Consider the following 14,174-nt stretch of genomic DNA (forward strand, 5'->3'; position numbering starts at 1 on the left):
CATTTAGAAACAGTTAAGGAAACATTATGCTTTTTCTGTCTAAAAAACACTGTGGTCGCATAAGTGATTAAATAAGAATATGTCATTGTAAACATATCTCTGTCTTGCTTGAGTTTTCTTTGACTTTTTGGACAATTCTAACCTTACATATTGAAATAGAGAGATTTTTGGTATGTCCTGTTATGCAAAGGACATTATTGCTGACATGGAAAGGATCATATCTCTAGTTCTACTTACAGGTCAGTAGGGGCTAAACCTTTCTGTCCCATTGTCCTGAGTGCATGTTTCAAGAGCAAACATTGACAAAACAGCTGCTAGTCTTTAATATACAGTAAAATAAATCCTGGTTACTGCTGTACAAGTGCAACTCTCTAAATTAAAATATTAATGGTGGTTCTGTTTATTACCATGTTTTCTTTCCATGTTTTATTTCAGAAAGTTAAAGTAATTAATTTGCACCTATTTGATGCAATCAACTGGTTTCCTTATATAGGACATTTTTGACCAATCTGTATAATCTGACCCAATCTGTATAATTTGATTGAACTTGACTTTGTAAAGTGCCTTGAGATGACATGTTTCATGATTTGGCGCTATATAAATAAAATTGAATTGAATTGAATTGAATTTAAAATTTTGCATTTAAAATGTTTTGTCCTACTTACTTGTGTCTTACTTGATTATTGGTTACAACAAACAAAACAAAATTCAACTTTTTATAAAATGAAATCAATAACTCAGAACACTAAAACAGATTTAAAAAAGTAAAATCACAAAAAAATAAATAAATACAACTAAACATGTTCTGCATGAAATACTGCATGAAGGCAGTGTATGGAGGCAGTAAGACCCCATGCTACTCTCTGCTAAACTGTCCAGGAAGCCCAGGTTGCTTTAATAGCAGACGTTTGCTCATCTGCAATGTTGGCTCTGGTTTCTCTCCACTTCCTCTTGATAATACTCCATAAACTCTCTATGTGGCAGGAATTAATGTTGGACTGCATTTGCAGACCGAACTCGGAAATCCTGGATTCAGTGTGTCTAGAGGGCTGAAAGGATTTAGATGAATCTTGTAATAAATATTGCAATGTAAGAAAATAAATGAAATAAAAGACACCGTTAAACTATTTCAACATTGTTTTATTTTTTAGAAAAAGTCATTTAATCTTTAAAACACATGGTAATAGTAATTTGGAAGCCCACATGATTAAGACACCTCCCTCAAGTGGGCAAGAAAAAACTCCCAGAATTGAAGGTTTTTTTCTGTTGAGACTGGAAGAAACCTTGAGAAGGACCACACAAGAGGAAACCCCCTTCCTGGGTGTTCAGTGTGTCTAGAGGGCTAAAATAAAATCCAATTTATTTCCCCAAAAAAATAAAAAATAACCCGGTCCTTGAAGTCGTCTTTGCTACAATCTGGCTCATGATTCTTCTCCTTACACTGAGCTGCAGACAGTGTTCAGTAAATAAGCATACTTATTTCAAAATTCTTACAGTTTTCAAAGGAGATTTAACCTAAAACACATAAGGAGCAATATATAAATATTTACCTTTCGGTGTTTGTTTCTGCTGACTCATTCTTTTCTCCTTTCCCTTTCTTGAAAAATTCACAAAAGGACAATTACAACTCAGTCCAATGTTTTCTCATTTTTGTCTCTAAAAAGCTCCACTTTGCCCTCCTGCAAAGATCCCGTTAGTATTACAAAAAACAAGATTAAAATTTTAAAAAACACTTACTTTTTTCCTCCTTCCGGGATTAAGCATTTCCATGCAGATACATGGTAATATGTCTTAAATTCCTGCAGAAAAAACATTTACCTTGTTTTCAAGCTTATCTGTGATGGCAGTTAATGAAGATTTTTTTTAGGATTTTAATAAACTGTTAACATTGTATAGGAAAAGAGGAAGGTGATAACAAACTTTTAAAAACATAGCCTAAAATAAATAAACAGTTGATAATAAATAGCTACAACTTTACAGGTTCTTGTAAAAATTGCATTAGAAAAATTTAAAAATCTGCTGATTTTTTCCAGTAGAATAGGTCTTACCACATCAATTGTATCACTATATAATGAGTTACGGAAAAAAAAATGCTTCCACTATCTAAAGTGAAAAAAATTGTCATATATTGAAATTCACAATAAAAATGAAAAATTTAAATGCAGGGCATTGTAAAACAAGCAACATTGTTGTCCTGCTGGTCCATGTAAACCAAATTAAAACCAACTTAGAAACCAACGACAAGGAAGAAGAAGAAATAAAATTCATCCAAAAAGTAAGACTTTGTTTACTAGTAAAGTTCAGAGAAGATAACTAAAATATCTGGATTAGTTGACTTTTCACTGTAAAATATTTACCTTTTACTCTCACTTGTTTGTTTGTCTGCAGGTAATGAAGAATTTTCCATGGCATTGCTAAACTGTAAATGAGAGAAGACAAAGACACAGCAACAGCAAACCACAACAATAACAAGATAACAATCTACAACGATAAAAACAATACTGACAACACTAACAACCGGACTTTCGCTTAGTTTTTCTGAAACTGAGAGAAAGTCTGGTTGCCTATAGTTTGCTGTAACAGCAGTAAAAATAATGACAGTAAAAACAAAAACAACACCAACCTTAATAAAAGTAATGGCACAAATAACAACAACCATAAGTAATAGTAAAAACTACAACAATAAACAATAATTACAACAACATTAAGAATGAATACGATAACAACAACAACACAAATGACAACAATAATGATACAAACAACAAAAACATCAATAACAGCACCAATAATAAATAACATAATAGTAATATTCATGCTAATAATGATAAAAACATGGACAAAAAAATAATGCCAACAGCAAAGTTATTAACAACAGCAACAATATAATTAAAATAACAAAACTAAATACATAATAATAATATCAGTATGCTGGTCAGCCCATGATCAATTTGCCACTTCACCAATTCATACCCATTTGTTGCACCTGTGTGCTGATATTTTATCCTGTTCTCCTACCATTTTTATTAACCCATAAATGTATATGTATTTATGAGGTATTCTGTGAACAAACAGTCATAACAACATTAAAATCCTTTATAATTTAATTGTGTAATATTTTGTAAAAACAACTTTGTATAAACCGTGCTGTATCTCTTTTGGTTCTCATGTTGACCCATAGGTAAAATGACTGATTGGGACATGGATCAAAACCAATCAGATTTAGGAGGAATCCTTCAAGTGGATTTAATTTATTGGAGCCATTTATAGGGAGACGATAAGTAGATTATAGTAGAAAATTATGTATGATCTGCTTAACCCTCCCATGCAAATACAATGCAGACGGTTTATTTTTTAAGTTGAAAAAGCGAAGTACCAAACAAACAAAACTATAAAAGCCTGAAATTGTGAAGGGTCAAAATGACCAGGATGGGTGATGGTCATTTTGGTGGCTGTGTGTAAATCTGCTGCCTTTTCCAATTTTTTCCCCTTATTTCACCATCACTATTCCTTCCCTTCCTACACCCAGTTCCTGTAAACAAACCTTTTTGTACTCATGTACTTAAGTCATGACATATTTGTTTATTTTCTATGAATTAAGGACATAATCATCAAAATACTCAATTCTTAAATGTGATGGAATATTATCATTTAAAGGTTATAAAATCTATTCCATTAACAATGGATCAAATTTACATTTATGCTAGTTCAGTATTACAAAAAAAAGGGACTTATTATGACACCTGATAAAAACCATCTATCCATCCATTTTCTAACACGTCTATCCCTCATGGGGTAGCGAGGGGCGCTGGTGCCAATCTCAAGCTATCGATGGGTGTGAGGCGGGATAAAACCTGGACAGGTCGCCAGTCTATCGCAGGATAACACAGAGACACTCACACCTAAGGAGAATTTAGAGAGGCCAATTAACCTAACTGTCATGTTTTTGGACTGTGGGAGGAAGCCGGAGTACCCGGAGAGAACCCACGCATGCACAGGAAGAAGCATGATTAAAAAAACATAAAAACATAAATTTTCTTTCAAATCTGATTTTCTTTTGCTTTGTTTTATTATCTGCCTTTGAGAGATGTCTGCCTCTTTTCCTGTCAGAACAGACTTCACGACTTACATTGGGAATTTTTTTAAAATCTATATATTTTGAGAGTCTGCGACAGACTGGCGACGTGTCCAAGGTGTACTCCGCCTCTCGCCCAATGAATGCCGGAGATAGGCACCAACACCCCTCGTGACCCCACAAGGGAAAAGCATGATGGAAAATGGATGGATGGATGGATATTTTGAGAGTATGAATAATTTTGGGCTTAACTGTAAATAAGGTAAAATTTAGAAAACTACTGACATATATGTGGGAAAAGAGCTCAAATTTGTACCTGAATAAGTCAGACATGAAATGTCCAAAACTCCCAAGATATGAAATAGTAGAACGAGCGAAATGAGAAGCTTCCCATTTGGCCTTTCAGCTATTTCTTGGTTTTACAGCTTTGGTCTATGCATATCACACTTTTTTTGTATATAAAAAAGATCCATCTGTCACTGGAGATTTAGAATTTTTTTGACAATAAAAAACAAACCAATTAACCAAGCATTTGGACTATGTGAGGGGGAGCCGGAGTACCCGGAGAGAACCCACACATTCATGGAGAAAACATGCAAACTCCATGGGCAGCATTCAGTGTTTCCACAGCTGTGCCAGCATGCAGCCCTTCAGAAGCTTTTTTATGATTATTTATCTCCACAAGTTCTTGAGAATACGTCAACAAGAGTAAACTTATATACAGTGTGTACAAAAAGGTTTGTTTACATGATTGTGATGATGGAAGAAAGGGACAAAATTTGCAGCATCTGGGTACAACATCTTCTACAAACAAAGGGGCAAATTTATCTGGAACCGCAACAACAAAAACAACAACATCAATAATATTACTGCTACTACTAAAAATAATATTAACATAAAAATATCATTTTCTTTTCCTCTTCCCTTTCCAGTTGTCGTGTTTTCTGCACAGATCACAAATTAAGTCATATGTTAAAAATGTTTTAAACTTTTTCAATCGCAGTCACAGACATGTGAAGTACTACCTACCTGTTCACAGTTTGAGCAACCGCTGCTGAGTTTTGTGGTTTTGTTGTTGAGGAAATTGTCACAGAGTTAGGAGAAATGCTACCAATCTTTCTCCGCTTTCTCCTCTGAGAATCCATGTCCTTATTTCTGCACAGTTAGAATAACATTTGAATCACTTGACCCTAAAGTTCACCTTGTGTTTACAAAAAGAACAGGTTTCAAAATTAATCATCAGATGCATACCTTCTGCTTTTTTTGCAGAAGTCATTTTGAATATTTATTGATTCGGCATCAAATTGAGCCTGTTGGGAGTCACAACAAAGACTCCTCTTTCTCTTCTTTCTCTCAGGAGAGTTTCTGTCCTCACTTCTGTACAGGCAGAAAAATGTTGGAATGAGCTGCACTTATTTAATGATTGCTAACTTTAACATGTGCTAGCTAAAAACATTGTCTTTATTGTACCTCTTTCTTTTTTTCTGAGACTTGTTTGACATCGTTAAAGGTTCTGCAGCCTTCTGAGACACACAGTGAAGCTCTATCTTTCTCCTCTTTATCTCAGGAGACCAGCTCTCACTTCTGCACAGACAGTCCCCAATGTCTCAGTCAAGTATTTGCAGGTTAATCCTAAATGTATTTTGTTTAAGCATGTAAAATATTACCTACCGATTTCTAACATGATCTTTATCAATATTTCTCTTTCTCTTTCGCGTCATCTGACATCTGACTGGGACCTCAGATAAGGCTTCAGAAGGAGCTTCCTTTGAATCACTGAGATCTAGATTCCTCCTAATCTTCTTCCTTATTGGTGAACCACTGTCTGAACTTCTAAGTAAAGCAACAAAATGCAGTTGTGAAGTTTGTAAAAACGTTGAAATGTAATAAACCTGACTAAGCTCAAGACATCTACCTGCTATTAGGATGTTGAGCTGTAAATGTGTCCCAGGTCCTCTTTCTCATAGGTTTTACTGAGACCGTAGTGGATGAAGTGTCAGTTTGGACTTCTGTAGCAGTTGATAGAAATTAGATAAGAAAAAATGGTTCTTATACACTGATCTATAAGAGAACGTTAACATTCATAGAATGAAAAGAAGGTTTCTGATGTGGAAGGTAAAGAGTGAAATTAATATCTGGCATTAGCAAAAATAATTTTGCCAGTATCTTTGGAGTGGAGAGACACACACTGGTGAAAATCCACATCCTGGAAGAGGATGCTAACATACATGTGAATGCAAACATCACTGATTGGGCTTGCTATACAGGCAAATTAATTTAGGGGAAGAAACCGTACCATAGATCCAATTTTCCCAGCCTGTCTTAAAATATGTCAGAAGTAAGGTTTTGGTCAACACATGGCTTTTTATGTTGTTATTCTTTGGACACTTGTTAATAAGGTAATAATTTTGCTTTCGGAACATATTTTCTTTATTATGTAACAGTTCTCCAGCGCCAGAAAATTAACAGCTAACACTTAAGATATTAATCTAAAATTCATGTGGATGCTAGTGTTAGCATGGTAATGTTGACAACAAGAACATGTTCATGCTAACGTATTCATATCACAGTAATCGGAGCTGTCAAGTTCTAAGAAAAGTTTAGAGTGAGATGATTATGTTAAGGTTTCCGGGGTTTGAAGCTCTTAACTCTTCTACTACTTTGTCTAAGCTAACAGCAGCAGGAACTACTGACGCCCACCTAGCTGTGAAAAAGGCCAACACAGATCAACAGGAGGAGGGACTTATACTGAGCTCTTAATGGACCGTGCAGTGAACAGATCCCTCGCAGCCTATTTAGTATGGACTTTGTTTTCAGCGTGAGCATTGTCATGTGTGGTGTGTGAATTCAGGAAAATGCATGTCTCACACTAATTGCATGAGGCTTGAGAGTTCTGCAGTAATTAACAGCAGACATTGGCAGCATGCTAAAGCTGATGCTAACTTAAAAAATTCAGAAAAATTATCTACCGATGCTAGTGTCAGCAGAGCAATGTTAAATAGCGTCATCATGCTATTGCTAACATCTAGAAATGAAAATATTTTGCTGTAGACAATGGGATGCTAACATCTGAAATTCCCGGTAATTAGCAAAGGATACCAGTGTTAGCATGGGAATGTTACTGACATTAGCAGGCAAACAATAACATCTGCTACTTTAAAAAGCAAACGTGAAACATAACCTATAAAATTTCCATGCAGTAACTTTAAGTGCTATGCTGATAGTCTGTGAATGATATGACTGCCATGTGCTTTCATCATCAGCTCAGGCCATGGATGTCTTTTCTGACGAATAGTGTATAAATGTATTTCACTACCGTTTATTCCATGTAACAAATTTCTAGCGAACTTTGAATGGCAAAATATAAATTAAACTTCTTTTTGGCTTCTCTGTAAATACCTAAAATAGCTCTATACTTAATTTGATTTGTTATATATCCAGTGTATTTTTTTTAAAGGTCTAAGCCAGTTCGTAGTAAATGTAGACCTACCTGTTTCGGCCGTTACAAAATCTGTTTCCATTCTTGCTTTTTTCTTCGCTGGTAACAAGCTCTCCAGGCTTCTGGCAAGGCAAATATTGTAAATATTTTCATTTTACAAAGCTAAGAAGTGTCTTACTCAGAAATATTTCATAAAATCAGTAAAATAATTACCTTTTAGGATGAAGCAAAGCCCCAGAAGAGGACCTGCTCCGTTTTTTCACAGGTTCACTGCCACCTCTGCGAGAAGCATCTTCATTTACCATAGGTTCCTGCAGGTCATTAGCTAAGGTGGTCAGTTGCTCAGGTTGTGGTGATTTCTGGTCTTCATGGATGTGGAGACTGGTAGACAAGGCTGAGGCAGTGTCTAAGATAAGAGGGTGCTCCCAGTAATTTTCCCAAGCAGGGGAACTGTCGTCTGTGTATCTGTGTGGTTCCTGATCCCGACAGACCTCCATTGCTTCACAACATGATTTGAAACTGGAAGAAAATGAAACATCTCTAATGGGTCTATCAACACCTGGGAAATGGGAGAGACTCTACTGGTTATGTACACTTACTACAAGCTGGTGGGGTAGTTCTCTGCTTGGTACTTCATGGTTATAAAAGGATCTTGAAGCAGTTGGCTCGGTCCGATGCGTTTGTCTGCATCTATATGGAGCATCTGCTTCAAAAGCTCCACAAAGTCCTCTTGGTCCTCGAGTTCTGCTCTTGTGTCCTCATCCGACAGATGACAGGGGGGCCTAATCTGCATGAGGGCCAAACGTCAGTGATGCAAATTTTACATAACAAGCTGAAATTTAAATACAAACATATGATATATTACCTTCAGGATATCATCCAAAGAGTTAAGATACTGTCTTTCCTCTTCAGTGTCTTCTCCGTACTCATCGGGCGTCTAATAAAAAGACAAACGTGTATTCTTTATCACCCTCTCCATTTGAGACACGATGAAGGTCACATTATGTGAAAAATAAACAGAAAAATACACAATCTTAATAAAAACAGATAACATTTTTCAACCTTCAGTGTCCACCAGCATTTATGGCCCCTCCTTTTGGTTCTCTTCTGTCGGAAGTAGAACTTGGTATTCACAGCTCTTTTTAAAAGTCTCTGTGGGATTTGTCCTCGTGTCTGAATGATCCGTTGGAGCTGAAAACAGTCACAAAGACATTTTCTCTTGTTTCAAGACAAATCTTTAAAATTAGTAAGAAAATCCAATATTTGCATTATTAGATAATTTTTCTGTGTCATAATTACGCTCCTACTACCAGAAATCGTCATACAAGTTTTAATTAATATATTGGATCATATTTTCCCAGCAGTGAATTAACATGACAACTGCAGCTTTTCCCTTCTTTGCTAAAGCTGCAGTTGTCATGTTCATTTACTTCTTGCTCTGAGTTCCTGCCTAAATACTTGGCGTTTCGCTCCTGATTTAAAAAACTTATGAAGTTAAATGTAGAGTTTGTTTTTGCATGGTAGTTCAAGTGTACCATGCAAAAACAAACTCTCTCCAACGTTTCAGAATCCGCTTTCAGTTCACAGCAAGATTAATCAGTTCATTTCGGGTGTTAGGTTGTAATTCTAACCATGTTGTATTCACAGCTTCCAGGAAACAGCAGAGAGCCGAGGAATAGCTCAGCGGCAATGCAACCGAGAGACCACATGTCAACGGCTGATGTGAAAGGAATCCCGAGAATGACCTCTGGAGCTCTGGAGGAGAAAAAACAAAACGTTGAATGGTTTGTTTCATTGATTACATCTTAAATCCTGTTATCCTTTTGTTTACCTGTAAACGTATGCTTGAATGTATGAACTGAGCTTTGGTTCTGGGACGTGGCAGGCCAAGCCAAAGTCAATCACTTTAACCTTCAGGGGATGTTTTGCATGGTCCACCAGCATGATGTTGTCTGGCTTTAGGTCGGTGTGTACAATGGCTTGGGTTTGTAGTATATCTAGTGTTATAGCAACCTAAAGCCAGACAGAGGACACAGAAATGTTATAAAGTCATTTCTTTGACGTCTTTTTTTCAACACACTCTGAAATCTTCCATAAAGTATTGCATTCACAACCGAACCTTTATTTATTTATTTATTTATTTTTTGCACAATGCAAAGTAAAAGGCTTCAATGTAAAAGAACTGGTGTATACCTGATGCAGGATTGGACGGATTTCCTTCACAGTGAGAGAGCGATGTGGTTTCTTGCGCACAAAATCAAATAGACTAATTTGAAGCATCTCAAACTCAATACACATCTGCTGCTGATACATAAATGTATCATTGTATCTGACAAAGTTAAACCTGTCCGGATCAAATTGTCTAATTTTCTCGAGCATGTTCACCTGGAGAACAAAAGATGGTTATTCGGTTGGTTCAGAAACTTGAAATCTGCTAGAGAAAATTTGATCTTGATCCTACCTCGTTAACGGCCTCATTTGTCATGGTTCTCTCCTTAAACATTTTTACAGCCACTGTTTCGTTTGTGGCTTGTTTTATACACTTGACTACTTGTCCGAAGGTGCCCTCTCCCAGGAAAGAGAGAATCAGGTAGTCAGAAGAGGGAGAGGAGAGGACACCCTTGATTGTGGGGGGTTGATCCTCAGCAGAGGAGGATGAGGAGGTTTTCTCTTCTGCTTCAGATGAAGAAATATTTTTTTTTTGTCTCTGGTAGCATGTAGTCTGTAGGGATATAAAAAAGAGCAATATGTAAGCAATATGGTTACTAGTACATTATTAAATGACAACAAGCATTTCAAGTCTAAGCTAAACATTTTCACCATTCACAGAAGCAAAATGATCGATGCCACAAGTAACAAGAGATCAGATTAAAATTCTTTGCGTATTTGTTTTAAGATATGCAACATAGTTAGCAGTGGTATTTGTTGCATGAATGCTGCCCTGAGTGAACACGTTCCTCCAAACACATAACCAACTCCCCCAGGGAACACCAATCTAAAAAAAACAACACAAAACTATAATTCTCTATGTAACTTGTCTGCGGCATTAAGATAAAGAAATGTTTGTCAATGCTAGTATGAAATCTGTACTAGCATTGAGAAAAATAACTGTATATATGAACCAACCATACTTGTAAGTATTTTAGTTATTAAACTGGGGATGATGGAAAACGACAAGGATTCCTCAAAGTAACTTGCCACAATCAAAGTCTGAAAGCCCGGGTCAGAGATCAATTTAAGCTTCATCAGGCAGCTAAGGTGCACAGCAAAAACAATTTTCCAGTGCTTACACAATGCAAAACACCATGAGGTGCTGCACCCTGCTGACAGGACATGAAATTAAGCAAAAGAAAATGTGTTTGGAGTGCAGCTTTGCTACTTAAAGGCATACTATGCAACATTTTTCAGTTAATTAATGTATTCCACACCGTTTTGGATGATTAAATGAGTCATTTCAGGTCGAACAAAGGTTTTCTTGGCCGCCCTGGTGGTCTGTGGGGGAAATACCGCACTTGCAATTGCAAGAGCCCTCGGCCCGCACCCACAGGCTCAGAAGTCTCGTGCAAGACCGCGACAGTCGGAAGCAACAACAAAGAACCGCGTGTTAACGTCAAATAAACATGCAAGCATATCGAGTTTTTTATTATTATTATTATTTATTTATTTATTTATTTTATTTTTTTGAATGTTGGCGAGGCGGCCGCCTCGCCAACATTCGTTTTGGTATTAAAACATTCGTTTTGGTATTATTTGTTTTTTTCCTGTTTCTAAAATAAACAACTTTCACATACTTTCGGTCTGCTAGAAATAGTGTTACACTAGAACTGACACCTTTTCGTTTGTTCCCAAATAGTTTAGAATTAGTTGCAAAATAAAGTGACATAGTAAATAGGATTGGACAGAAGTGTATTGTAAACAGAAAATGGATCATTTGAGAGAGGAGTAAAAATACTGAGGTTATGTGCTCAATGAATTCAATAAATTATACATTTTAAATGAAACAACAAATTCCTGTTAGTCAGTTTACAAATGGGTTTTAAATCTATTTGTTATTGAAAAAAATAAATGGGTGAAATGAAAGCGCAAGTAAATTTTTCAGATTTTAAAGAGGATCTGATCTGAATGTTAACTGTTATGTCTTTTGACTTTAACTTCAAGAACACACCATATTATGAGATAAAGACCAGACAATACACAATGAAGATGCATTAATACTAATGTATACTTTACAGTCTGATAAAGTATACATTAATGCTGTTTCAGCATTAATTGTGCACTAAAATGTTGAGAGAAACTGTATAATCTCACCATTTCTTCATTGGACATTGTTGATTTGTTTCTCTGGGCTGTAAAAAGTTAATATTCTTTCTTGAAAATTAGATAATGGAGTTATCTAATTGCTACTGTTTTCTCGCCTTCTCGCAGTGAAACGAGTTTCAGAGACTGCAGAGTCACATAGAATTCCTCTTCAAGATTCTGATTCTAAACGACTTTATGATGTCAGATTTTTGTTGTTCTGTCATTCACAGTTAAAAGTAAACAACTTTAACATAGCTATCTTTAATAAAATATGTTTTTTCTTTGATTATGTTATATTTGATATTATGAAAAAATAAGAACCAGAGATGAGACATCTTCTGCCATATTATCCTCAGTCCTAATAATTTACAGAACTACACGTCCAGCAACGCTTTCACACGGATTACCCAAATTTACAGGCAGAAAAATTTATTTAGTCTTTGTAGGAAACAGTTAGCATAGTGGTTCTATTATTACTAAAATCCCACCAAACTGAAAAAATATTTCTTAGTTTTACATCAAAAGCTCATAAAATAACATGGTTTTATTCAAGAAGCTCTTGTTTTCCACTTTTGTGCTTGGTTTTTCTTTGGTTTTTCCTACTTAAAGCTTTTCAAACTAGTAAGTGAATTATAAAAACTGTTCATGTGTATTAAACCTCAACAAAAACGTGTCTTCAAATTACCATTAGTTAGAATACTTTTGGGTCCCATTCTTAATACGAATCAACAGAACCTGAACAAATATAATATGATTACATGGCAAAATAAAGTAGTAGTTGTTGCACCAAGGTTTTTATTTTTTATATTTTTTTTGACAAAGCTTTAAAAATATTTATCATCTCTCAACAAAATGTTGGGTTTCACTTAAGATACACAATTGGGGGATAAATAAAAAGTCAAAAGTTCCCACAAAGTAAACTAATCTTTACAGAAATTGAACAAAAATATTTTGATATTAATTAATTTTCTTTTGCTTAGACAGCAACTAAAAGAGAAACATTTCCTAAAATATTTAATTCATTCTGTGAGAACATTTTCTTTTAGTAATCATATTTCTGTGTTATTGCAGCTTTGTACATTAAAACGAAAGTGGTCCTCTCTCTGCATGTAACGCGTCCCTTAGGGACAGAGCGCACCACTGTGCAGCTTTTATGAGAACTCTAACAAGAAAGCACAATATTTCCCCCGTGTTAAAATAAGGAACGTTGAGCATCTTGTAAATTAATATTTTGGTATTGTTTTTACAAAGAAGAAAATACTAAATCTGCTTAGCATCAAGTTATTATTAGTATCAGGACTTTGAAACAAATGTGAAAACAATTGTGACTTATTCTGAAAACATTATGACTTTATTATCAAAATATTTCAACTTTATTCCCATATTAGTTTGACTTTATCTTTGCACTGTTATATGTTCTTGTGCACAATATTATGACTTTATTCTCATAATTTCCAGAAACAAAATTCATATTAGGGTAATTGTGGATTAAAGAAAATAAAATAGTGACCATGAAGGAGCAGATTCACACAAAAAACTCAAGATACTTTAAGATTAATTTCACATATTTGCATAAAAAAAATCATACTGAGGTTAGGGGCTCAATGAACTAGATAACTTAAGCTATTTTTTACACAAAGCAGCAAATCATTTTTGGTTAATTTATAAGTAACTTTTAAATCTATCTGGTATAAAATAGAACATGAGCGAAAAGAAAGCACAAGTAAATTTCTCAGATTTTAAAGAAGACCTATTCTGAATGTCAACTGTTGTGTATTTTGACTTTAATTTCCTGAAAATACAACTTTAAAAGGGCTAAGAATACCGTAAATGTGCTGAAACCCTGAGTTCTTTTAAAAAAAGGTTAAAAAACTAAAACTAAATGTTTCAGCATTAATTGTGCGCTAAAATGTTGAGAGAAACTGTATAATCTCACCATTTCTTCGTTGGACATTGTTGATTTCTTTCTCTGTGCTGTAAAAAGTTTATATTCTTTTTTTTTTTAAATTAGATAATGGAGTTAAACTCTTTTGCTGCTGTTTTCTCGCCGTTCAGTGAGATGAGTTTCAGAGACTGCAGAGTCTTAAAGAATTCCTCTTCAAGATTCTGATTCTAAACGACTTTATGATGTCAGAATTTTGCTGCTCTGTCATTCGCATTTAAAAGTAAACAACTTTAACAAGGTAATCTTAAATAAAATACGTTTTTTTTTCTTTGATTATGGTGTCTCATGTTATGAAAAAATAAGAACCAGAGATGAGACATCTTCTGCCAAATTATCCTCTGTCCTAATAATTTACAGAACTACACACCCAGCAACCCTTTAACACGGATTACCCAAATTTACAGGTTGAAAAAATTATT

General features: G+C 35.1%; 1 protein-coding gene and 1 long non-coding RNA gene across 2 annotated transcripts; both read right to left on the minus strand.

Annotated features, from left to right (window-relative positions):
• Window positions 1-1,121: 1,121 nt before the first annotated feature.
• Window positions 1,122-3,897, minus strand: LOC105935540. Its single transcript, XR_004930732.1, has 4 exons — window positions 2,358-3,897; window positions 1,738-1,799; window positions 1,551-1,597; window positions 1,122-1,446 (listed from the first exon to the last, which is right to left on the minus strand). It is a non-coding gene; the product is annotated as an uncharacterized LOC105935540 (long non-coding RNA).
• A 971-nt stretch (window positions 3,898-4,868) lies between these two features.
• Window positions 4,869-13,886, minus strand: LOC105935542 (homeodomain-interacting protein kinase 2). The gene is made up of 16 exons (XM_036135345.1): window positions 13,747-13,886; window positions 9,973-10,233; window positions 9,705-9,896; window positions 9,343-9,524; window positions 9,143-9,266; window positions 8,574-8,702; window positions 8,377-8,448; window positions 8,111-8,298; window positions 7,725-8,030; window positions 7,563-7,633; window positions 5,988-6,081; window positions 5,744-5,905; window positions 5,543-5,656; window positions 5,324-5,449; window positions 5,102-5,227; window positions 4,869-5,016 (listed from the first exon to the last, which is right to left on the minus strand). The coding sequence occupies exons 1-16, from the start codon at window positions 13,762-13,764 to the stop codon at window positions 4,977-4,979; spliced, it is 2,205 nt and encodes a 734-aa protein (XP_035991238.1). The 5' UTR covers window positions 13,765-13,886; the 3' UTR covers window positions 4,869-4,976.
• Window positions 13,887-14,174: the final 288 nt, after the last annotated feature.

This window comes from Fundulus heteroclitus, chromosome 3, assembly GCF_011125445.2.
Source record: "Fundulus heteroclitus isolate FHET01 chromosome 3, MU-UCD_Fhet_4.1, whole genome shotgun sequence".
NCBI lineage: Eukaryota > Metazoa > Chordata > Actinopteri > Cyprinodontiformes > Fundulidae > Fundulus > Fundulus heteroclitus.